The sequence below is a fragment of the Pygocentrus nattereri genome, chromosome 13 (genome assembly GCF_015220715.1).
Source record: "Pygocentrus nattereri isolate fPygNat1 chromosome 13, fPygNat1.pri, whole genome shotgun sequence".
Classification (NCBI taxonomy): Eukaryota; Metazoa; Chordata; class Actinopteri; order Characiformes; family Serrasalmidae; genus Pygocentrus; species Pygocentrus nattereri.
In genome coordinates, this window is record NC_051223.1 from 36598776 (window position 1) to 36625582 (window position 26807).

At 42.1% G+C, this 26807-nt stretch overlaps 2 protein-coding genes across 4 annotated transcripts; one reads left to right on the forward strand and one right to left on the reverse strand.

Annotated features, from left to right (window-relative positions):
- Nucleotides 1-1544: 1544 nt before the first annotated feature.
- On the reverse strand, nt 1545-15561 carry acadsb (acyl-CoA dehydrogenase short/branched chain). Its single transcript, XM_017715317.2, has 11 exons — nt 15479-15561; nt 14252-14408; nt 11672-11772; nt 10575-10781; nt 9245-9415; nt 7177-7302; nt 7000-7092; nt 6180-6269; nt 5952-6089; nt 4784-4883; nt 1545-2740 (listed from the first exon to the last, which is right to left on the reverse strand). Exons 1-11 carry the CDS (start codon nt 15503-15505, stop codon nt 2664-2666), a joined length of 1287 nt encoding a protein of 428 aa, XP_017570806.1. The 5' UTR covers nt 15506-15561; the 3' UTR covers nt 1545-2663.
- A 347-nt stretch (nt 15562-15908) lies between these two features.
- On the forward strand, nt 15909-26427 carry LOC108437889 (zinc finger protein Pegasus). 3 transcript variants are annotated; one of them, XM_037543954.1, is made up of 5 exons: nt 15909-16335; nt 16592-16681; nt 18265-18443; nt 19527-19703; nt 21606-26427. In XM_037543954.1, exons 3-5 carry the CDS (start codon nt 18311-18313, stop codon nt 22394-22396), a joined length of 1101 nt encoding a protein of 366 aa, XP_037399851.1. In that variant the 5' UTR covers nt 15909-16335; nt 16592-16681; nt 18265-18310; the 3' UTR covers nt 22397-26427. The 3 variants fall into 3 exon arrangements, with proteins under 3 accessions (XP_037399851.1, XP_017570793.1, XP_017570795.1); XM_017715304.2 differs by lacking the exon at nt 16592-16681 and having other exon boundaries at nt 15910-16335; XM_017715306.2 differs by lacking the exons at nt 15909-16335; nt 16592-16681 and adding an exon at nt 17095-17177.
- Nucleotides 26428-26807: the final 380 nt, after the last annotated feature.

Below are 26807 nucleotides of genomic sequence, written 5' to 3' on the forward strand. Positions count from 1 at the left end.
TTAATTATTTAATTATTATTTCATTGTATTTTATTTTTCTCCGTTTTCCTCATGTGGGCGAAGCTACTGCTGTACCGGTTGCATCTGCCACCCTCTGCTCAGTTGGCTGAGAGCACTGCAGGAGAGAGGTCGGAGAAACTTTGGTTTCCAGTAAAATAGTTTAAAAATGTTAAAAAACGGTACAATATGAAGCGAAATGCCTTTGTTTTATGAGATGGATGTATTAGAGGTGTATTTAGGTGGAATTTTCCAGTGTAAAGGTGAGAATTATTATCAAGCTACAGCTGCTGGTGCCATGTGTGATGCTACCCCCCCCCCCCGTTCTGTGATTTTGGGGTCACGCAGATGTTTGTGCAGGCAGACACGAGGCTGGAGGCTATTTCTCCATGACTTTTGTCTTTTACATCCAGGTATGGTTTTAAACTCGCTTCATCAGCCCAGAGGTTTTATTCTTTTTGTTTGTCCTCATGTTTTTAAAAGGGTTTCATATAAAATACTATTAAAAAGCAGGTATTAAAAAGGGTATACACTAAAAACACTAAAAATGAGGTAAAGTTCATGTGGTAAATAAGTAATATTGCACAAATCCCAGGAGTTTTTGTTTTACAATTTGGCACTTTATCGTTTCTGCGGAAATTCTCGCTGAAACCTGTGGGCTACTCAGACAGCAGCCCCTCCATGGGACTAATAATGGGGGTGCGTTGTGACACAGACGGTGGATTAATCAAAACCAGCAAAACCAAATTTTACATCACTTTCTCAGATCTTTGAATTCAATTCAGTTCACACAGGATATGCACCACAAAGTAGATGTTTTCTTGCATAAAGCCAGAAAGGTGAAAGTTTATTTACACCACTAGATTCACAAACAAACGGCGGCCAGCTGAACATTTTCTGTGGCATGTTTAGTTCAGTCTAATGAAAAGTCGCTTCTGAGGCAGAACGGTTTATTCACAAATTATAAATAGCGTTTTGCCCTCAGAGTTTCCTGCGGGATGTAGTTCTATTATTAAACGCTTGTAGAAATTGCTGCTTCGCTTGTAGTTTGGTGACGCAGTTGATGAAGCTGGGTTTGAAAGACAGCGAGTGAATAAAGGAAGCATTGAACGGTATCAACACGTTCCCACAGCCCAAAGCGGCCCTAAGCAATAATTCCCGTATTCAGTGTTGAGAGTCTCTGAGCTTCAAAAAGCACTTTTTATTCAGCACCTGCTGAACATGGACGAAAAACACTGGACGTTTCTACGTGGATGGATTTATCCGAAAGACTAACATGGCTTTAGTGGAAAATCCCCTAACTGCTGAGCTGTTTATCAAAATACGAGGGAGAAAATGATCTGAAATCAAATCCCTGACATTGATCGCTTGAATCGTGTGGAAACCAACTTGGATTAACTTGGAAAGAACTTTTTTGAAAACTGATTTTCTACAACAAAATAAAACCGTAGTAAATTGTTTAAAACAGCCTGAGCTCTACGTCGGCCACCTAGTGCTCAAAGACAATTTCTCTATAAATAAATTCAATCAAGAAAGGACCGCAAGTATTTCCAGAAATCTTATTTATGCACATCTCATCCACAACATCTGCAAACAGTAGTGACTAATAAACCCAAACCCACTCTAAGAAATGAATCGACAGAATTTACTGCAAATCATCATTCAAAACACCATTTAATAAGATTTTATTACCTACTGAGCTCGTTATTGTACTGACTTCATCATCACAGGTCTGTATTTGTATGTATATGTATTTGTAGATCAGTAACAAACACTAAACAGACCATATTACTCCCATCTATCTTAAAGTAATCTCAATTCTAGAACAGCCACCGGCTGTGAAGCTGCCCAGAGTTATAAACCAATGAGAAGCTCAATCTGAAACAATTTCAGCGGTTTAGTTGGTTCACTGTAATGTGTTTGCCTTAGATTGGTCTACAGTGAGTGAGATCTGGCTGAACCTGATACCTGATTCCTTACAGCTTCATGCTGCATTTACTAGGCTCAGGCCACATTATTAGTGTCTTTATCAGTGAGGAGGACAAACAGAACGAAACAACACAAAACAAAACTCTATTTATCCCTTAAAATTCAACTGTTTTTATTACTGTACCTTTAAGAGTAATAAATGTGAATGCGGTCTGCTCTGATTGGACGTCCTGTATAGAGCCTCATTCAAAAAGCTGCCTAGGCTGAAACACTCCCCACAACTTCAGTGTGAGGGGTCAGGACTAAAGTGCTATAGGTAACTGTCTGCTATAAGTCACTGTCTCCAGCTTAGTTTCCATATGTCTGTATTTCTTTTATTAAAGAAAATTGGTTTTCCATTATATGGTCAGTTTAACGGATCTTGAAATGCTGTTTAAAGCGACTCAAAGTTTATTTTATTGTATAATTTTGCGGGCCATGTTTTTTTTTTTTAAGCAAAGTCCAACTAGGACAATGGTGTGATGTACTGTTTCACACATCAGCTGTGCGAGTGGCCAAAGCTTGCTAAGACAAGTTGCCCATCCGATGAGGTGGACAATGGAAGATGATGCTTGTGGTTGACTTAAAGACACCAACAGTTCTAAGTGTTTAGGAAAGGCCTCAATGTGCAGCTACTGACTTCCATACAGACGAGGGATGGGAGAAAGCCGGCAGCACGTAAAGATGGACTGTTGGGTTTACGAATTGTACTCCTGATCGAGGAGCTTGGCCACAGTGCTCAGCTGAATGTTTGACGTTCCCTCATAGATGGTACCTGTAGGAAAACACAGCATTTAGCATATTAGTCTAAAGTGGCACTTGAGCACAAGCCACATGCAGTCAGACAGAAATCAGATTATTCCAGCCGTGTAAAAATGACCATGCTTTCCTGTATCAAAGAATCCTTTGACCTGGTCACAGCTCCCCTTGCAAAGTTGGCCAACTGTACATAACACTATACAACATCTGTATTACCCATCCATCCATCCATCCATCCTCCACCGCTTATCCGAGTCCGGGTCGTGGGGGCAGCAGCCTAAGCAAAGAGGCCCAGGCCTCCCACACCCCCGCCACCTCCTCCAGCTCTTCCGGAGGGATACCAAGGCGTTCCCAAGACAGTCGAGAGATATAATCCCTCCAACGTGTCCTGGGTCTTCCCCGGGGTCTCCTCCCTGTCGGATATGTCTGGAACACCTCCCTAGGGAGGCGTCCAGAGGCCATCCTTACCAGGTGCCTGAACCACCTCAACTGGCTTCTCTCAACGTGGAGGAGCAGCGGCTCTACTCCGAGCCTCTCCTGAATCGCCGAGCTTTTCACCCTATCTCTAAGGGAGAGTCCGGTGACCCTGCAGTTAAAGCTCATTTCGGCCGCTTGTATCCGCGATCTCGTTCTTTCGGTCACTACCCAAAGCTCGTGACCATAGGTTGAGGCTGAAGTTGGTTGCTGGTGTTGGTGTAAAAAAAAGGGGATGAAAAATACAAAACCTGACTAGGCTGCATGTTTAACTCTCAATCCATGACTACAGTAACCCTCAGTTACCATTCAGTGTTTTAACAGTATAATGGAGAAGCAGGCAGTAGACATGTTAGGGTCTTTGTTTGGAGCTTTAAAGAGCTGCTATTACTGCTCAGGGGCCTTTGTTAATGTCAGCTAACGTTTCTCTGTCCGTTTGTAACAAGAGATCACAATTTAGTTTGGTATAAATCCAACTACTATAGTAATCTATGGTGTTTGAGTGCACTGTGGGAGATTGCAGTGCACTCATAACCCTCTCTGAAAATTCAGTTTCACCATCTAGACACTAAGAAAACGGCTGATGTATGTAATAGTGCCCCAAAATGCCAATGCAGTTCCATTTTGGGACAGTGGGGCAGTCGTGAGCTGGAGGTTAGGGAACCAGCCTCGTGACCGGAAGGTCGCCGGTTCGATCCCCAGAGCCGACAGCACATGACTGAGGTGTCCTTGAGCAAGACACCTAACCCCCAACTGCTCCCCGGGTGCTGCGGATTGAGCTGCCCACCGCTCCGGGCAAGTGTGCTCACTGCCCCCTAGTGTGTGTGTGCTCACTAGTGTGTATGTGGTGTTTCACTTCACGGATGGGTTAAATGCGGAGGTGAAATTTCCCCGTTGTGGGACTAATAAGGGTCACTTAATCTTAATCTTGGTCAAAGCTGCAATACTACTGACTGTACCAAGAGAAAGTGATGGTACATCTTTATTAAATAAGCAAGATTCTGATTCAGCCTTAACTCTGGTAAGCATTGCTTCATGACCTTAGTAGTGCTCTTAACAATTTTCAGTCTACCGGCACTGTGTGTTTATCCTTACTTTTTACATGTGGTCGCTGGCTAAAGAAAAACAAGCATCTCCAAAACGATAACTTTACAGTAGAGGGCAAAAGCAGCCTTTCCTTTAATGTAAATCAATGTGAAGATATTTAATTCCAAGCAATTTTAGAGCATTGCTATTGGTCAATTCATCTTGAAATGTTCACACGATGTAAAGAAGAACCACGATATGCTTCAGTTACTTTTAGAAGAACTCCTGTGCCTCTGCAAGGCCAAGGGTTTTTTTCAATATGGGGTATTTCACAAAGACAAAAATAGCTTAAATTAATTACATACGTCTAATGGTTTTCCTACTGGATACTTCTCACTTTAGGCTTAAATTATCCAGCTGTACTGCAAAATCCTAAATCCTGCTGCTGGAAGCTGGTTCATGTTTATCTCTCGAGCTCTTTGGTCATATTTTACACATTGAAGCCGCCTCTGTTCACACTCTGTACATCACGGGTTTATAATTACTGGTTTTCACTCACCTATTTTGCAGTCTCTGTAGTATTTCTCGATGGGGTAGTCCTTTGTGAAGCCCACTCCTCCCATCCATTCAATGCATTTAGACGTGGTTAATGTTGCAACCTGAACACAACAGATTAATACATGCAACAAAACACTTTTACATTTGTTTACATGTACAGTAAATCGAGCAGTGATCTGTTACTGACTTGAAGAGAAACGTAAACCCAAGCGAGTTTTTTTTTTTTCTGGTGCTGACGACGGGCTTGATTTGTTCCCAGTCCCTGTCCTGGGGATCCGTTCTCTGCATATTTTTGTGTTTTTCCTTCTCCAACACACCCAATTCAACATATCAGCTACTGGCTTGACTCAGAAAGATACAATTTTCATTACAAAACAAAAGATTTCAAAACAGTGAACTTATTTGAGCTTAGTCTTGGATGTAGGATCTCACAGATCTTATAATTTCAATGTATCTTCAGAACAAAAAGTCTAGTCATTTGAGCACGAATATCTGCGTATGGCACAGGTCCTGCCCCCTTTTCATTCGGGGCGATCAATATTGTGGGGGGGCCGTAAAGGGCTGGAGGTTAGGGATCCAGCCTTACGACCGGAAGGTCGCCAGTTCAGTCCTCTGAGCCGACAGGACATAACTGAAGTGCCCTTGAGCAAGACACCTAACCCCCGACTGCTCCCTGGGCGCTGTGTATAGGGCTGCCCAGCATTCCAAGTGTGCTTACTGCCCCCTTGTGTGTATGTGGTGTTTCACTACATGGATGGATTAAAATGCAATGGAAATTTCCCCATTGTGGGAATAATAAGGGTCACTTTGCTTAATTAATGATGCCACAAAATGCTTTTCTGACTATATTGCGATCTTGTCAGTACACAGACCAACTGCACCTTTGATGTCCCAACTTATAAAAACCTTAAAAAAAAAAAATTGTGAAACTCTTGTTTTGCCATATTCCTGCCCACTTTACTCATCGAGTTGATTTAGCTGAATTTCCACTAAACGCAGAGGGTCATGTAGGTGTTGGGGGTCTGAATTTCAATACACGGTTTCAAATGTTCATTTTTTTCATACTGTAGTAAAATCATCGCACCCTTTTGAGTCCACGTGTGCCAGAGTAAGTACATGTACATGGTTCCCAGTACTGGTTGCGAAAACAAGCTGGGATGATCACTCACCTCTGCTGCGAAGTACTTGGACATGCAAGCCTCTTTAACAAAGGGTCGTCCTGCCTCCTTCAGTCGGGCAGCGTTGTAGGTCAGCAGTCTGGCTGCCTCCAGCTGAGTGGCCACGTAGGCAATCTGATGCTGCAATCCCTGATAGTAAAACAGCAGATACAGCAACAGCGTTACTAGGGTGCTACTGTAATACTAATTTGGAGACTCTTTCCTCTGAAGCAGTGTTACCTGAAAGTCAAAGATGCGTTTACCGAACTGCATTCTCTGCCTGGTGTAGGGAACAGCATGATCAAAACAGCCCTGAGCCAAGCCCAGCATCTAAAAACACACACAGAGATAACATAGAAACTGCAGGGGTGGTCCTCAAAGCAGGATTTCTCGACTTTCCAACTATTTTTGAACATTTCTGCATGATTAAATACTTGATATGTACACCAAGTCATTCAGAGGGGTTTGTGTGAAATGCTCCAGTGAAGAGAAATGGTTTGTGATGGGAACCAGACGTTCAAAACTCTCTTACTGAAAGTCACATAAATGGCTTGAATGCCTGAGATGCCTGACACATTGTTTTACTATAGTCTTGGGTTTTTGGCATAAAATGTACTTAATCCATTCATGGTGGAGGGCTACACGCAGGGATTTTCCACTACGTTCCCATCGTCGGCATTACATACAAAAAAACTCCGAAGACACGTGTGGGTTCTCTGGTGGTTCTGGATGGTAAATAAAATGGCTATATTTGTGTTGTAGACATTGTGACCCCTGGTTCCCATCACCACCACTGTAAAGAGATCTGAGTGTGTAAGTTTTTCTACAATTAACTGTTTCACATAAACCACTCTGACTGACTTTGTGTGCAGTTCAGTGATTAAATTAAGCAGAATTTTTTTAAATCATTGGAAATTCCACAATTTGGGCTTGAATGACCCTGAAATACTGACCGTTTTGTTTGACTTGAATGTAAATGTTACAATTACAATCCCACAACAATTAAATTAGGATCATACAGGAACTTATCGATTATTTTCTTCAGAAATGAGCGCTGTACCTGTGCTGCAATGCCAATCCTGCCCCCATTCAGCATCCCGATGGCATATTTGTAGCCTTGCCCCACTTTACCCAAGATATTCTTCTCATGGACCTGTTAGGATTAAAGATGAGGTCTTATTTTAAATATTACTGAATGCCGATACTGGTAATTTGCTTACAGTGTGCATGGGTGTACCTTGACATTGTCAAAGTTGACTGCACAGGTGGAAGAGGCTCTCAGGCCCAGCTTGTTCTCCTTCTTTCCGATCTCAAGCCCCTCTGTGTCCCGGTCCACAATGAAACATGTGATGCCCCTGTAGCCCTGTCAGTCAAACACAATACAGTGAGTACCAGAGTCGTCCTGCAGCAGAAGCAGCATAAAGATTGAAGAGCATCACTCTCACTCTAGAACCCTCTATACTGAATACTGGACACCAGTGCAGCGCAAGTATATCTCGTAAAAGTCTCATTTAACAGAAAATGAACTGAAGCCTAATCTGTTACTCTTCCAGTGTGACGATCACTCAGAAACAAGAGAAGCATTAATAATTCTGTTTACATTTACCTTTTCTTGATAACCAAGGTAGCTGTACAAATATATTTAGAGGGGAAAAACACAGAGTACTGGACAAAAGATCGTCCACCTAATTACATTATTTAAAACCATTTATCTTGGCAATAAGTGAGCCTGTGTTTGTGAACGCCATGTATCCTTAGAATAAATACAAACACATTAAACACAGAAAAAAGGTAACAGTAGTTTTTTCAGTAGTTGACATCTTGTAAGCTGGTTAGAAGAGCACAGGTTTGGTTCCTGACTTCTCGCTGCACTCCAGCCATCACATGGATTCATTTAATACCTTCAGCAGCTCTGATTGAACTTAATGATGACTATAAATAATACTAGGCTTCAATGAGGGTTCAAACCAGTTAAAAATCAGTTTACTCTATTATTAGTGGTTTTTTGGGCACATACTGCCCAGATAAATGGCTTTTTAATGCCTCAAACAGATTTTTCATTGTGCAATATGTTCATAAGTGCAGTACAGATCTTATGCAACTCTTTTTTTTTATTCTTATTTTGTTGTAAATAGTTTCCCGTTTCTATTACTGAGTGCCTTCCTTCTATTACTCTGCTGCTGCTGTAACACTGAATTTCCCCGCTGTGGGACTAATAAAGGATTCCATCCATCCATCCATCCATCCATCCATCCATCCATCCATCCATCCATCCAGCCATCCATCCAGCCATCCATCCAGCCATCCATCCAGCCATCCATCCAGCCATCCATCCAGCCATCCATCCATCCATCCATCCAGCCATCCATCCATCCAGCCATCCATCCATCCATCCAGCCAGCCATCCATCCAGCCATCCAGACACAGACAGTCACTCACACCAGGGGTAATTTAGCATGTCCAATTGGCCTGACTGCATGTCTTTGGACTGTGGGAGGAAACCGGAGAACCCGGAGGAAACCCACGCAGACACGGGGAGAACATGCAAACTCCACTCAGAGAGGACCCCGGTCGCCCGGACGGGGAATCGAACCCAGGCCCTCCTCGCTGTGAGGCGACAGCGCTACCCACCACGCCACCGTGCCTAATAAAGGATTATCTTATCTTATATAAGCAGTAAATGTGGCACCATTCCCTTTGTAACATGTATGGATGTAACAGGTTTTTGAAAAGAATATCCCTTGACTTTGAAAAGATCATTTTACTTTTGTAATAAAGGTGGTATTAATTATAATACAGGGAGATTCACTCGAAAGAGGCCCCGAATATTCTGCCGTAACTCCCATTATGATGAAGCAATCTGTACCAAAAATTCTGCTACATATCTTGACGTATGTGCACTCAGTTGCACAACATGCGATGCTGGAAGTGATGTTTTCTGCCAGACACATGACGGGTTGCATGTGTAGCTGGCTGTCCAGCACCTCCCTCATAGCTCCGATGCAGGGGCATCCCGGCTTGTTCGATGCTCCACTCACTGAGGAGCCAATTTCATGTTACTATGTTCAGATTGCTTTTTTCCTAGCGCGAGTTATGACAGAATATTCAGGGCCTCTTTCGAGTGAATCTTTCCCATGTGTGTAAAGCTCACCCCCAAAAATGTATATCACGAAAAAAAAAAAGATTATTGAAAGTGGTCTATAGCGAGTTCTGGAACAAAACCCATTCCAGTGTTATTGTGGTGTACATTTCTCATGCATGGCAATAACAATAACAGACATGCACGCTGTGAATCTGTGACTCACTGCAGAGACATCTGCATTGGCCAAGACCAGGAAGACTCCTGCATGCTCTGCGCTACTGATCCACATCTTGGAGCCATTGATGATGTAATAATCTTTATGCTTCTCCGCTTTGGTCTTCATAGCGAAGGCATCGCTCCCTGACCCCGCCTCCGACAGGCAAAAGCTACCGATCTGCAGAGCGGGACACGAACAGAAAAGGAAATGAGTAAAAACGAAAGTCTAAATGTTTATTGTACTGATATTTAACTTAAACCGAGCTGCCTGCTGACCTGATTTCTTCATTATCACAAAGATGGTTTCATTTTTTTCTTTTACATTGTAAATAGTTTTTTATGTTTAAATGTTTATCCTTCCACAAAAAAGAGGATCTGAGCTTTCCATATCAGTTTTTGAAATCCTATTGGGTTTATGATTACTTTTAAAACAATATTTTAGTGTATTATAGCATCTCAAGAAGATGGCCATGGAATATCTTGGGAATTTACTCACTTTAGCCAGTTCTTCCTGCCATAAGCGCAATTGCCCTTATTGATCAGTTTCATCTTTTGAAATCTGGACCCGCAAACATGTCCAGTAGGTGTAAAGTGTGTGTAAATTTGAGTGGAATAGTTTAACAACCTGACAAAAATGCTTGATTTGATGATAAATATTGGGGATCTATTACTCACATAGCATCTGATGCAGTGCAACAGCTGGACGTTTAAATGTTTTTGTATTCTTTCTACTGTCTAACAAAACAGGCAGACATTTTGTTCATTTAACATTTTATTCTTTCCAGTCGTCATAATTTGAACGCTGTAAAGTTTGGTCAATAGTTAGCGCAGCGCACTTACCGCTCCACCTCAAACTCCACCTACGCGCACAGCCTTTGGCCTGCAAGCCACTAAACGCTGTTTTATTGGGTCTCTACTGAATGTTTGCATGAATTAGGACATGCTTTATGTAAATGAGGTGGTGAGCTGGCGCTTGATTTCACGCACTGACGCTGATTCATCACTTGTAGTCAAAGCTCCACTCGTCTTACGAAGGTTTCATGAGATACAAATCAGTTCATATATCATTAATATCTGCGCTCTTTTTGCACACAGTACTGGTGAAGAAAGGCCAGTCCTTCCTCACTTTTCTCTTTTAAAACCGAGTTCGATTTTAAATATATCCTAAAAGATGCAGGTAACCAGTGCAGCTCTTTCCAACTTTACCTATTTTGGTTTTGTAAGGTTCTGTGCTCCTGCATTCTTAGAACTAGCAGGGGATGTATTGTTTTCTGTGGAAGCTTACAAGAAGGATGAAGTGTGCAGAGCAGGCGTGGGGGGTCTAGGCTGTGTCTCACCATGTCTGTGGCCAAACGGGGCAGGTACTTTGCCTTCTGCTCCTCCGTGCCCAGGTTGGACATCAGTGTGTTGATCAGCGTGTTCTGGATGTCGCACAACACGGCCACTGACGGGTCCACCTTCGCCAGCTCCTCGATCACCAGCACAGAGGAGAAGAAGGAGGAGCCAGTGCCTCCGTATTCTGTACTTATTTCAATGCCCATCAACTGCAACAGACACAGTAGTAGACAAGATAAAGGATGCATCTCCGGTTAAGTCATACACCACCACCCACAGCACTGCTTTCCAGAGTAAAAAGTGGCTTTTTACAGCATTTCAAAAATGGACAAAAGACCTTTATTAGGAAAAATCTCATAATCCTACTTTACAGAAGTGTTATTTCAACCTGATACATCACATGACTAGTATCACATCACATCACAAATCTCGTATTCTCTCAGATAACAAAGGATAATCAATAAGAAATAGTACAGTAGAAAAAAAGATCAATAAATATACAGATATGAATAAAGTTCAATTAAAATACAGTTCAAATGTGGCATCAATACCCTCAAATACTTTACTTTAAATGGCCCATATCCTTTCATTTTTCCCTTGTTTCCATTTATGTTAGGTTCTATACAATAAAACTGTCAGAAAAAAATCGAATTAATATAATATATAATTTATATTATAATTATAAGAATTAAATCAGGCTGTTTTTGTTACTGTGTCTTTAAGACTGATTTATGTTAATGAGCTCTGTTCTGACTGGCTGTTCTGTACTGTGTCCAATTCAAAAGGCAGTCTGGAATAAAACACTCCTTATAACTTCAGCATTACTGAGTGGAGCTAATCTGCTTTAAGATGAATAGGTGGTTTTCACGATATCCCAAAAACAACAAATTAAAAATGGACTATTTTTGCCTTACTTTTCATTTATGCACACTTGAAAGTGATCAATAATGTTTAGCTGTCTACATCAAATTCTCTTGTTTGAGAAAAGTGAGGACACCTCAGTTTTCTGTGATATGGGCCCTTTAAATAAGCGGTCAGCTGTGCAGGTAAGTGACCAGTGTAGGCGGTTTTGGATCGTGTGAATAAGAGCAGTACAGACCCCCAGCTCAAAGAGAGATTTGATCACTTCATCAGCCATGGAAGAATTTTCATCCATCTCGGATACGAGCGGAGCGACACGCTCCTGAGCGTATTTCCTCACTGTGGAAAGAAGCAGCGATGGTTACTAGGAGTGGGAACAACTGCAGGCCCCACAGCACGGTTCCATTACGATACTTAAGATTATTTAAGATTAAGAGACCCTTATTAGTCCCACAACGGGGAAATTTCACCTCCGCATTTAACCCATCCGTGAAGTGAAACACCACATACACTCTAGTGAGCACACACACTAGGGGGCAGTGAGCACACTTGCCCGGAGCGGTGGGCAGCCCAATCCGCAGTGCCCAGGGAGCAGTTGGGGGTTTGGTGTCTTGCTCAAGGACACCTCAGTCATGTGCTGTCGGCTCTGGGGATCGAACCGGCAACCTTCCGGTCACAAGGCTGGTTCCCTAACCTCCAGCCCACGACTGCCCCCTACTTGAGTCAGGATACAATCCTAAGGATTTAAAAGATTTGCTGAGTATGTAATATGTTGCAATTTAATACTTTTTACTTTCAAAAGAAAGGTGAGTTTACACTTTGTTCTTCTCACTTCAACCTTTTTTAGTGAAGCATAACAAAAACTGAAGTAAACAAAACAACATTCAGACAAACATTATCATTACATTTACTTATTTCTTTGCAGATGCTTTAATCTGCCATATAGATTACTCAATATGAAAACAGAGCTTATCATAACATATTTAATAGGTAATTTATGGCGCAATAGCGGGTGAATATAATGTTAGTCTTGACCCACGTCTCTTATTGGCACATTACTCTGGTGTTCCTAATTCCTATCTTGCTCTACAGTGTGCAGGGAAGCACGCCATGCACTACGCCAGGGGTATTTAATTAAAATTCCATAAGGTCCAGTTAGAGAGAATTTCCTCAAGCAAATGTCCGGAACATCATGTCTAACTTGCATCATGACTCAGTGCCATACACTGTTTACTGAAGTAGTAGTTATGTAAACATCTTATACAGTCAACAACTGAATGTCAATTCAAAGAGTCCAGTTCGGTCAGATTTCAACAACATTTATGGTCACTTTTCTCTTTTTAGAGCACGTAATGGATAATAACTTCCCTCTGACTCACTTTCTTCTCTGACTGCTGTTTCTCGCCTCGTCCCTCCCCTGTGTAGTGTCACTCACTCGAGTCTCAGTGCTCATCGTAATGCACAGATCTGATTGGCTGAGCAGCGTCACGTGTGATATTTAGATCGCATGCGAGTGTCTGTGAGTTTATAGTTCCACGTCCGCGTAGGACAGCGTCTGGGTCCGGACTCGGACCGTGGACTGTCTATTAGCACTACACTGTCCAACTGTCATTAATAGTGATGCACTTAAATTAAAAAAATTTACATTTTAAAATTCCTGACAAACTGAAATTCGTGTCTCACCAGTTTGTTTAATTTGTGCATTTAAGAAACATACTAAACACATAAACAACGTAATAAAGAAAATACATTTTTATTTTTGAGAAACGTTTTTAATAAGATAAAACTGAACTGGGTCGGGGATGAGCTCTTTCCTCAAGTGGAGGAGTTCAAGTATCTCGGGGTCTTGTTCACGAGTGATGGTACAAGGGAGTGGGAGATTGACAGGCGGATTGGTGCTGGGTCAGCAGTGATGCGGGCTCTTTACCGGTCTGTTGTGGTAAAGAAAGAGCTGAGCCATAAGGCAAGGCTCTCGATTTACTGGTCAATCTACATTCCCACCCTCACCTACGGTCATGAGCTTTGGGTAATGACCGAAAGAATGAGATCGCGAATCCAAGCAGCCGAAATGAGTTTCCTCCGCAGGGTGTCTAGACTCTCCCTTAAAGATAGGGTGAGAAGTTCGGTCATCCGGGAGGGACTCGGAGTAGAGCCGCTGCTTCTCCACGCCGAGAGGAGCCAGCTGAGGTGGTTCGGGCATCTGGTTAGGATGCATCCTGGACGCCTCCCTCGGGAGTCCACCCGGTAGGAGACCCCGGGGAAGACCCAGGACACGCTGGCGTGACTATATTGCCTAGCGGCTGGGGAAAGGGAGGTCTGGGCCTCACTGCTTAGGATGCTGCCCCTGCGACCTGAACCCCGGAGAAGCGGAATTTTAAGATCTGAATTGGAGGAATTTTGCTCCAAACATGTGATCAAACAATGAAACTACGTTTTTATTTTCTGTATTAACTTATGCGAGTCTTGAGGATTTACAGACCTCTACAGTAGGTGTGTATAATTGTACTTCGGACCCCTTCCCTGAGTGGATGAACCTGATGACTGCTAGTGCGTAGAAGGAGAATTCAAAGACAACTCAGTCACCTGACCCAGTGTCTCTGACTTTTAAATAACTATTTCAGGCTTTACAGGGTGACTCACAGCATCATATTCTAGCCTGTACTTATTCTACTGACTGGTAATTTTACTTCTCTTAACATTAACAGCTTTAACAGCTTTAAATGATAAAATATTGATAATGTGTCATCATTTCACCAATGTAGAAATACTCAGGCTACTCTACCCACCTCCATGTAAAGCCCAAATAATTCAAACTCACCCGCATCCCTCATCATGGCCTCCTCCTCTGTGAAGGTCTGGAGTGGGGGGAACCCGGTGCCTGCAGGGGCAGACTGCTCCACAGCTATCGTATGTGACGACGTGGGCCGCAGAGGAGCCTGGCAGGAAGCCCATGGCCGGTATAACTGCCTGCCAACCTAGAAACGTTAAACATTTCACTCGTGCTGTTGTTATTACACACATATACACCCTTTAGTTATTTAGATTCCAGTCGAAACAGCCATTAAGCACTGGCTTGGTGATAGTGTTTTACAGTTCTACAGTTACAGACTGCAGTCCATCTGTTTCTCTGATACCTCTGTTACACCCCTGCAGCAATGCTGGTGGTGTGTTAGTGTGTGTTGCGCTGGTGTGAGCGGATCAGACACAGCAGTGCTGCTGGAGTTTTCAAAACATTCACTGTCCACTCTAAACACTCCTGCCTTGTCGGTCCACCTTGTAGATGTAAAGTCAGAGATGACAGCGTGTTTGTTGCAGAACAGTTTATATTGTTCATCCACTAGTCCTTCATCAGTGGTCACAGGACGTTGTCGGCTGGATGTTTTTGGGATGTAGACTGTTCTCAGTCCAGCAGTGACACTTAAGCGTTTAAAAACTCCAGCAGCACTGCTGTGTCTGATCCACTCAGACCAGTGCAGCACACACTAACACACCACCAGCATTGCTGCAGTGGTGTAACAGAGTATCAGAGAAACAGATGGACTACAGTCTGTAACTGTAGAACTACAGAGTGCAGCTACACAGTAAGAGGAGCTGATCAAATGGACAGTGAGTGCAGAAACAAGGAGGTGGTCATGATGTTGTGCCTGATCGGTGTAAACAGCGGATCTCATAAAGTGGACACCTGGCAGTACCAGGTAGGTGTTTCCAATAAAGTGGACAGCTGGTATAGCTAGAGCCTTGTTGGCTCTAGTGTGAGCAAACGTAACTACAATCACTCGGATCTCTTAAGAAAAGTACAAATTCGCGTCAGTGAGTAAATGGAAGGGCTGCTATCCACGCCTGCACACACTGCCCATGTGTTAGTTAGCTAAGCTAGCTGCTACAGTCCAAGTTCACCCGGCACACCTCACAGGCTAACGTTATTCCCAAGCTGTATTCCCACAAACATTACCTTCCTTCAGATCGGACAGGTGCACAGCAGCTGTCAGCAGTAATGTAATAATAAACGCATTTAAAGCACAGAGAAACGCGCAGGTTCATTCACCTTTCCGAGAATCCTGCTGAAGGCCATAACGGACTTGTTTACATACGGGCTCTTCTCTTCGATGACGTCCAAGGGCTGAACCTCTCGGGTGAAATTACATTATAATTATTATTATTATTATTATTATTATTATTATTATTATTATTATTATTATTATTCAGTTTTACTTACTTTATCTGCGAATAGTTCTATTCCCTAAATAAAACGACAACAATGTAGGGGTTTAATACACTTTTTCTTTACTCTTTTTGCATGATTTATTTGTATTATTTATTTATCTTGTTACTTTAGAGCATTTTGCTGCTGTCAATTTACTCAGTGTAGTTGCGATATGTGTCCTACTTGTTATGAATGGTTGCTTCAATTAAATACAATGTAGAAAAAAACACTGCTTTTGTGTTTTTTTTTCCTCAAAAAGAAAAATATACGAACGTATCTATCTTCCACTTATTATCTTTCTCGTCGCTGTTTTTGATTGAATACTTTTACAGCAGTTGTTTTATAGAGATTGTGTGCGCGGCGTGTTGAGGACTTTTAGTTTGCTTTTTATTGCAACCGGAACCTGCGATCCGGGACTCTTTGCATCTTCACTTCGCAACAGCGGCGGCGCTCGGTTAGCCGTTAGCCGTTAGCCGTTAGCCTAATGTGGGGTAAATAAACGCGTTTCGTGTAAATTCGGACATCGTGCGATGAAGATCGGCGTTTAATGAGAGGAGCTGTTATATCCCGCCGGCTTTCTGGTGAAGCGGCTGCGCGGGACGCGCTGGGCGGTGTTGCGGGGTCGTTTGTTTAGCGTCGCCCTCCCGTCGTGGGTTGTTTTCCTGCTGGTGGGTCTCCCAGGTGATGTGAAGACGCAGGTAAGCGCCAGGCCAGGACTAGAGATCAAGTTTAGGCAGGTGAAGATCAGACCGAGGCAGACTGGGGTTAGAGCAGTAGGTTAGCTGGGTTAGCGTTAGGGTGCTGGTGGTTTCAGGACTGCAGCTGCTGGAAACGGTGATAACAGTAAAACGTTCCGCGCTCGGTGGTAATTTGAGCAAAGTAGAGACCCCTGTGAGCTCGTTTCAGACCAGAGACTGTATTTTCTATGTTTTCATATGTTCATTGTCGCTCCAGTAGCCCTGCTTTGTTTCGGTGAGCGCCGTGTTTTCGTCCCGATGAGCTGAAAACTGGCCGCTTCGGGGCGCCTCGGTGAAACACACGCAGGTTGGTTCTGAGCCTCGGGTCAATAATTTTGTCAGTGCTGGACAGTAACTCAGTAAATGTAATTAGTTTCTGTACTTTAGTATTTTTGGTGTATCTGTACTGAAGTTTCTCCGTTCTGGGCGTCTTTTTCCTTTCACTCCACTACATTTCAGAGTCTAATATCCGACTTTTCCCTCCTACATTTTGAGAAATCTGTCGTTCCTTTTGGTTTCTGTCTGTATAAAAACGTCACATGTCAAAACGAAAGAAGCGCAAAGAACTTCTACTTTTGCTGGAGTCATATTTTACCTTGGGTGTCTCTACTTTAACTCAGGTACATGATTTGTGGACTTCGTCCACCTCTGATTTTTGTTTCTGATCTTTAAAATAAGTGTTAATCGTAATAACAACGTCTCAACGACCGTTATCTCCCGCTCTGTGTGCGTTGTAGTACATACTGGCCTCAAAGACTGGATCTTGCAGCATCACTGTACTCTGTAGTGGTACAGGTGGGAAGGTAGGTTGGCTGAGCAGGTAAAGATCTGGAGCTCAGCCCAGTTCACTGTAGAGCTGTATATTCTGGCGGATCATCACCCAGAATCTTTAGAATTAACCTGCGAAATGTGCAGTAATTTTTTATTTAACATCAAGATTTACAGACCAACACAGCATGCAGGGATTCAGCATTGTTTATTGAGTGTTATGAACTAAACCATATAAAACAAACTATAAAAATAAGAAATCACTGTAACAGAAAGAAGAAAAACACAGAGTTTTTACCAAGTCATTTTGGGCTATTAGTTTTGGTCAGTTAGTTATTTAGATTCCAGTTGAATTAAGCATTAAGCAGTGGTGTGTAAGTGTGTTGCGCTGGTGTGAGTGGATCAGACACAGCAGTGCTGCTGGAGTTTTGAAACACTGTGTCTGTGTCCACTCACTGTCCACTCTATTAGACACTCCTACCTTGCTGATCCATTGGGCACCCCTGGCACGTCGCTGTTTGCGTGAGCCAAGACTTAAAATATACGATAATATTAAACCTCAAGACGAGAAAAAGAGCGACTTAAGACGGACGTCCTGACCGCCTTACAGTAAACGATCGAGATGACGCGAGCGCGACGCGACTCTCGTGATTTTATTCAGACGTTGGAAATTCGTCTGAGACAGTGAAATCGATTGAAATGTCATTTGGGGTAAAGCCAGCATAACATTGCAGGTTGAAACCATCCACACATGGAAGCATGTCATGTGATGCATCTAACTCCATAAAAACATTACTCTTCTCATAATCATCTTCTGTTCTTCTGCAGCAACACAAAATACTCAGACTCTCTTAAATGACAGAAAAAAACCTAAAATAAACCAAAAACAATATTTCCAGTGTATCTATCTATTTCCAACCAAAACCAATTGAACACAAATCGGGTCGTACGTACGACCTCCGAAGTCGTAAGTAGCAACTTCCGAGAAGAACTTGAAGGCAGTGTCAGTGGAAATATAAGGCTCCAGGTTGGAGGCAGCCGTGCATATTCCCATCATGAACTCCAGTTTGTGGAGTATATTGGTGATTAATAATTTCATTGCCCCTTTGCCCTGTTGTTGAGATGTCGGATAACCTGCTCAGAAGCTGTGACACATCACGGTTGGACCATGGGTGAGAAGAAACAGGAGCCGTTGGATTTGGTGAAGGACTTCCAGGAATACCTCAATCAGCAAACGCAACATATTAACATGATCTCGCGCTCTGTGGACGAGGAGAAAGAGCCTCAGGATCTCCAAGCAGGTAAGAGGAAAGGATGCTCTGTTTCCAGCAAGCCTGATCAGAACATAAAGAACAAGATGGCACGAACAGTTTATTGAAGCCTGAAAACTGAATAGAATTCCAAACGCTTATATCAGGGATTCCCAGTCCTGGAGAGTTTATATCAAACACATCTGACTTTAGCACTTGGATGCCTTTGAAGGCATTCGTTTCCTGTATCAGGTGCTAGATTAGGGGTGGAGTTAGACTCTGCAGGGTGGTAGATCCCCTGGACCAGGACTGAGCACCCCTTAAATGGTTTGGAATATTGGAAGCTCACTGGACAAAAACGTAGTCACTTGTGACTGAAACGTACCTGATCGCTTGTTCATAATTGACTTCTAGAAGCACTTCTTGTCTAAGAGCAAAGCGATTTACAAGCCGTGAAACATGCCGACGGTCCCTGTCTGTGAGTTTCGTCTTTCGGCCGCTGCCGGGACCCGTATGACCGTACGCTTCGATACACTGGAAAATTCAGCTACTTCCTTCACACTGTGGCCTTTGGCACACCCAGATGCAGTCACTCCTTTCTGCCAATCATCTGTTTTGTGACCCATTTTCCACACATCAAACGAGACATTCACTGCACTGTACCACCTTTTCTCAATCTATGAATCCTGTAAACACCTCACAGATATTTATAGCCCAGTCATCCTCAGGTAGTAAGGTACTTCCACCTTAATCACGCAAGGTGACTACATTTTTTGTCCATGGAGCTTATGACATGTTATCTATGAAATGGAGCAAAATTATGCTCAAAATAATTTGGAGCGCATATTTATTGAAAAAAGGTTTTTTTCAATACATTTTTGAGAGTTTCTATTAATTTGCCCCCAATTTCAGTGAGAATAACTAACTTTACAAGCTGAAACCAACTAATCTAAGTGGCTCATGTCAGCCCAGTAAAGATAATGTTGGGCTACACATTAGAGAACGGAACATCTTGTGGAAAAGAGGGACATTTTAGTGATGTTAACTATGGTACAGTAAATTAATGCAATACCGAGCGAGAAGTTCAGTAAGGAAATGGTCTGAAGTGTCACGGAGTTGTCATTTTCTTTACAGCAATGTGTGAAGATGAGCAGACTGGACTGGAGCAAGCCTCCATCAAGGTGTCTCTGGACAACGCGGCTTTGGCGGACAGTTTCCAAAGGACAGATGATGGGAAATTGAAGTGTCGTTACTGTAATTACGGCAGCAGAGGCATCCAGAGACTCATCGAACACATACGCATCCACACAGGTAACACAAACCACAAAAAGAACAGTTGAATTGATTGCAGAGCAATCAAGACTGAGGTGTTTATGCTTATTCTACTCAACACTCTGATGGAAAATTTTCATTTACCTGCTCACTACAAGTAATCAGTTCCAAAGTTACGCACCTACGTGGAGAACCACTTAGAGTAAACGTTAATGTGACCGTGAACATCACGTGAGGTCCAGTCAGAGTGAGATGAGCAGCAGTGAGCAGTGCTTGTGTTTTTAACTGCTTTAAAATGACGTCAGACTCAGGAAAACGTCCTTCACATGTCCTTATTAAAGAAGGCCGAGAGGAAGACGTCGTGTTCTGAGACACACAAGCTGGACGTCCGTCCCACCGCCGTCTTTTAAAGATCAGAGCGTGAACTTCGTCTCCTCTGCAGACCAGTTTCTGCTCCGCCGTGTTGAACGGTATAAACTCTCACTGTGACGCGACGCTCATGCAGAACGGACTTAAACTTTCCAATTGGAAGTGTGATCGGATACAGACGTTTACACGGATATTATTCTTCTATTTAGCGGATTATTTACAGGATTGCCCACCTCGTTCACTTGGATAGAAATATTCCAAATGGCCTCAATCAGACTAGTTTACTTGGACGTATTCTATTCCGATTGACCTATTAGTCAGATTATTAACAGACTATTAGGCTGCATGGAAACATGGCTAATATGAATGGCTCATAAATCACAAACTTGTATTAGTTTCAGGTGAATAGCCTGTTGCCAAATGTGCACCATAATAAAAAGTTTGAAAGATATGACGTTCTTTAGTGTAGAGATATCAAAAACGGCATTCGTTTTTCCCAGAGAGAAATCTGCTCAGACCCAGAGTCTGTTTGGCAGGCACTCTTTTCCAACGTGACTTACGGTCGACCTCTTACAGTAGACCTCTTACTCGGGGTCTAGGACCTCTGGGTCTAAGCAGATTTATCCACAACAGAAATGAATGGCATTTCCAGAAGTCACTGCTATCACACCCTGTGGTAAACAGAAATGTTAGAAAGCTGATTCTTTTTGCCACACAACTATTTTCCTTTGATTGTCAATGGATCCTATGAATTCAAGGCCACTGGGGAGTAGAAATACAAATTTTGCCATATGTAAGCTGAGCAGTGGACTGACGTCATAAGACCTCACACAAACCAGTAAGCCACGCATGTTAAGTTGCTTTGACAGTAACAGAGCACATCTGGAGTGTCTGGTGTTGTTATACAACAGTGAAGTCTAACATTTCTTATTTTTACCCCTACCCCTTGTTTTTGAGTGTCACCTTGCCCCTTGGAACTGAGTTATGTACAACTAAGTTGTATTGGTTGAAATCTTCCACTGTGAAATGGGACTTTGTTAACGGCTACTGTAGGTGACCCTGCCCATTTGCAGTGACAGCAGAGGAGGGGAAAGTTCAGCTCTTCACTGCTGGGCTTTAATTACAGTTAGGGATATATGCTTTGAAGTGTGTGTGTGTGTGTGTGGGGGGTGGGGGGGGGGGGGGGGGGTGCAACAGTTATTTATTATTGTCCACCTAATTCTTAGAGATAAAGCTGAAGTCAGCTATTTGTCAGCTTCTTGTTCCACCTTAAATGGAGCAGCCGTTCTGATGCTGAGGCACCAGAATCTAACTGCTGCACCATTTAAGGTGGCAAATTTTATGCTTGTTATGAAGAAAATTACCATAATGCATTGAATGGCAGTAAACTAATATAAAACAGTAGTTATCGTCATTTTTAACACAGAAAATTCTCACATTTGTGGGTTTCTTTGGTCTCCTGCCGTTTTTCTATCGTTGACACAACGTCGACTACAAAACGTAGGATGTAAATCTAAATTATCACCTGTTAATCACGAGTGATCAGTTTCTTCTCTCCTTGTGTGTGTAAAGGTGAGAAACCCCACCGCTGCCGTCTGTGCCCGTTCGCCTCTGCTTATGAGCGCCACCTGGAGTCACACATGCGCTCTCACACAGGCGAGAAGCCCTACAAGTGTGATCTGTGCTCCTTCCGCTGCAGTGACCGCAGCAACCTGTCGCACCATCGGCGCCGGAGGCACAAGGTCTTCTCCACCAAGTTGGTGCACCACTCCTCGCTGGCCAAAAAGAAGATGCTAAAAAATTCCAGCTCTATTGCTTACGGCCATCAGCACCTTGTTAGCCTGAGCCCTCCATCCATGGTGATGCAGAACACTATGAATGGTTTCCCTCTGCATACAGACGCATACGAAAACCTGGCAGCGCTCCACATCGTTGGAGTATCTACAGACTCATGCACGTTAGCCAACCTGTCCTCTGAGGAGCAGGATGCGGATTCCTCTTGTAGAGACGAGAAGCCAATACTTATCCCCCCTGTCTCAGGCCTTCCGTCTGTGAGCACAGCTCAGCCTCCTTCAGCCTCCACTCCGGACCTCCACTCCCACGGTACGAAGAGCGTGAGCTACACCCAGCCCAGCCTGCCTGCTCCCGCATCCACGGCCGCGTGTGCTGAGAACTCCACGAAGCCCCCAGAGATGCTGTACACCTGCTTACACTGCCAAATGTACTTCGCAGACAACATCCTCTACACCATCCACATGGGCTGCCACGGCTATGAGAAGCCGTTTCAGTGCAACGTCTGTGGGTACAAGTGCACGGATAAGTACGACTTTGCGTGCCATTTCACGAAAGGGCACCATCAGTAGTGACTAAATGGGGACATAATGTGTCATAAACTGATTTTGTATTTTCATAAGCTTTTGAGAAGCGGGACACCACACTCGAGTAAGAACAGGCACCTCACAATCAAGTCTAGTGGTGAAATCTTTGTGGAATTCGGTGGAACTTTAACTCAATAAGAAGAAAAGAAAGACGTGCAGGTTGTTTTGAAGAAAAATGGCATGTTCTGCAGGAATTTTCCGTAAGATTTTTCTACTATTTCTGTGATTAGACCCACAACTTCCCCGTGTCTATAGCGTAAACATTTCTTTATTTTACCTGTGTATTGTGAGGTTTTTAGGCGTAGCTTTGGTGGCGCTAAAATGGTGGAGAATTTGGAAAAATCTGTTTTCTCTGGGTGCTGGTTGCCCGTCCAGTTGGCTGCATGCAGCTCTCCACTCTGCGTATGTTTTCCTGCTGCTGTGATTGAAATGAGTAGCTATCTTATATTTGCTGACATTAAAATAATCTCTTTTGTGGTGAAGCACGGATCAAAAGCAGTAAAATTCAAACCCCCCGGGTCAAATATGTTTTGGTGATTTTCCGAATGAAGAATAATTAGCCAGAACTTTTTTATAGAGACTACATTTTAATTGGTTTTCTGGTATGAAATTGTCCATTAGAATGCACTTGAACCTTTGTATATGACTGTAGGTCACAATGTAACTGGAAAACGAATAGAGATGACATCATACCACTTTTCCATTCTCATACTAATACTAATATAAAATTACACGATCGTCTAAAAGTAGGCTGTCGTGTTGAAACTACATTTACGGCATTTGGCTGACGCTCTTATCCAGAGCGACTTACAATTTGATTGATTGCTGTATACAGGAAGGCGAAGGTAGTGTTGGGAGTCTTGCCCAAGGACTCTTATTGGTATAGTGTAAGGGGCTTACTCAGGCTAGGGATTGAACCCCAGTCTACAGCGTAGAAGGCAGAGGTGTTACCCACTACACTACACCAAAACTACTCGAACACTATTGGCTCCACAGCTAACATCACCTCACACAGTGTGAGTGGGGGCTTTTTCAGGACCGATTCGTTACAGATCCAGCATTTCTGACCTGCAGTCAGCGCAAAACTCACCAATACCAACGTGACATCTCTAGACAGAGACCTCATAACAAATGATCCGATAACTAACTGATAACTTGGTTGCAGTGAGTGCATTTACATGCATTTAATAAGCCAATAACTGCAGAAATTCAGATCCGATCAACATATTTACATGCACTTGAGTAATCGGATAATAGGGAAACTCCGGGTCTACGTGATTCAGACGGTAATCAGATTTGTGCTTTGCAACCAGCCAGCAAACTTGCAGAAGACGACGTGATATAGCCGTAATGTAAAACTCAAACTTCATGTCGCCTTTTTTTGTTTGTTTATTTATTTACTTATTTGAACACCACACCACTTTACCTGAAAATATGAATACACACATCATCTAGAAGGCGGAGAATATTTAAACCACTTGCTTTCATCAAGCATGTATTTCTGTTTTCACACATGCGCATAGAAATCCGAAAGAAATCAGAGTAAGAGTTCACATGCACTGACAAATCGGATTACTGAGCTAAAATCCAGCCTCCGGATTTCTTAATGGGATTTCTAGACCTTACTCCGATCTAAGAATCGGAGTGTGCTGTTTACACGACCCTTTGAATAATCAGATAACTGTAGAAATCTGATAATGATCAGATTATTGATTTCATGTAAACTCACTCATTAACACCATTAACTGCTGTGAACTCTTAACCTGGACGGAGAAATAACTGTGGCCCTAGTTTGGACCTCAGCAGGCCAGACAGGACAGGGCAAGGAAAAGTAGCACAAAAAAAGAGAACAGATTTTTTACCACCATTATAGCAGTCAGTACTTTTGCTTTCTCCCATGAACACTGAATACCTGAGTACAGGTGTGCTTGGACCTGAAATAGAGCAAAAACGTGGACAGTTTGGCAGTCCTCCAGGACCAGGTTGAGGAGCACTGGACTAGAGATCAGGGGCCAGATTCTCAAAAGCTTTCCTAAGAAAAACCAAACTATGATCTTAAAACAGCCAATGAAACGTTTTCATATGTAGGCTACAGATTACAGTAAATAATACCTCATTTACATTAACCTGTTATTCACCTCAGCATCTGGGGATTAAAATCAAGCCAAACATTAAAAAATGTAGCAAACAGAAACTAGACATGATGACAGGAAAACTCCTCCCTGGTTTATTTTAAGAGTGATGAGTTGTGAGAGTCATTAGAATTTACAGTTTGAGAGATTAGACCTGTCTGCTCTTACAGTTTAAAAGAAGTGAGACTGTTTTAAGGTTAAGATGTTGAAGAACCCATTTTCTTTTTGTCTAGAACACCACTTCTATTGTTCTTAAGATGAAAGTCAAGAAAATTCCTTGGAAAGTTTTTCTGAAGAATATTTTATCTCAACTTTTTTTCTTCTTAGTATAGTTTAGAAAAAGAGGCTTTTTAAACAAGATTTTCTTTCTTTTGTGAATCCAGTCCCGGGTACAGCACTTATTGCTGTTTATTCAAGAACAGAATGGCAGTCCATTCCTGACCGGTACAGGTGAAGAAACTCAACTGTGTTTTTTTTTTTTTTATTTTATTTTTTAAATATTTACATACCTCAATAGTGGCATTTCCCAAAATACAGACTTGGTATATCAAAATAATGACTTATTTCTCCAAAATACAGACTTGGTATATCAAAATAATGACTTATTTCTCCAAAATACAGACTTGGTATATCAAAATAATGACTTATTTCTCCAAAATACAGACTTGGTATATCAAAATAATGACTTATTTCCCCAAAATACAGACTTGGTATATCAAAATAATGACTTATTTCTCCAAAATACAGATTTGGTATATCAAAATAATGACTTATTTCTCCAAAATACAGACTTGGTACATCAAAATAGTAACTTATTTCTCCAAAATACAGACTTGGTACATCAAAATAATGACTTATTTCTCCAAAATACAGATTTGGTATATCAAAATAATGACTTATTTCTCCAAAATACAGACTTGGTACATCAAAATAGTAACTTATTTCTCCAAAATACAGACTTGGTACATCAAAATAATGACTGAACATCTCAAAATGACATTCTCTAAATATTAACTTTGTATCTTAGAAAAAATCTTCTCAAGATTTTGAGTTAAGACTAAATTCCGGCACATTGTCAAAATAACGAGTTCAATAACATGATTGTTTTTGGGATATGAAGTCAGTAGTTTGACATATTAAATCAAACTTTCCAGTAAGCGTTTGTCATTACTTTTAATTTTGATATACTAAGCCCTTATTTTGACGATCAGTATTTCAAGAAAAAAGGTGGATGTTTTGACAAAAGATTTGGGAAGTAAGTAATTATTTTGAGATTATTTTAACATTTTGATGTATAATTACCAGAAACGGATGCACTTGCATTAAGAGAGGACGAAGCAAATGTTAAAGTAAGTTATGAGTTATTTGGTGAGTCTCTCAAATATGACAAGCTGGTCCAGCAGTAACTCCACTCTCGTCTCTTTACATGAATGCCTGAGGGGCTGTCTCAAGTGTATGTGCATACATGAAGGTCCTGTTACTGAGTACTGAGGAGAGTGCCGTGTGCTACCTGGAGAACTTTCAGTTTCAGAATTTTTACCCTCTAGAGATGCGGCCTGGGACAGACAGCCGTTTCCGTTGATTGCAAAGGAGCTACAGCTGTGGCTAAAGCTTTTTAAATGAGATTGCCTTTTGTGCTGGATTATTTTTTGTTTTTTTCACTACTGTATAGCAGATTTGTATGGTAGATGCTTGTGAATTACATTGGTGTGTCCCAAAAGGCTACCTCGCCAGTTACAGGTCCAGCTGCTAACAGTCTGTGACACTATGTAGCAGCTTTTACATAGACCTGTTTTTTTCTTAAGAATAATAGAAAGGCGACCTGAAATTTTGGACCTTTTTAATATTACTACTATAATAAACATTGTCATTTTTTTTATCCCACTTCACAGCAGTTCTTTTGCATTTAACCACCTTTGTTAAGCTAAAAATAAGCCTTTAGAGCCACAACAACACAGTAATGCCACTCTGTTCTCTGTAAAATCAGCTTGTTTTAAAGAAGGCCAAGGTGCACTTTTAACTGTCAGAGCACTTGATTGTGTTTCAAGTAATTATCTCCATAATCATCATTTCATGAGACATAGATGATCATTATAGCAGCAGATGTTTAGAACAGTAACTGCACTATACAGGGTGATTCAAAAAGATTCATCCCATTTCAAAGTAATTTATTTCACCTGTAAATCGTTACAGATCAGTGCAGTGAGCTGTAAACGGTGTAAATGAGCATAAAGTTTATTATGTAATTCTACAAGGTCTCAGTC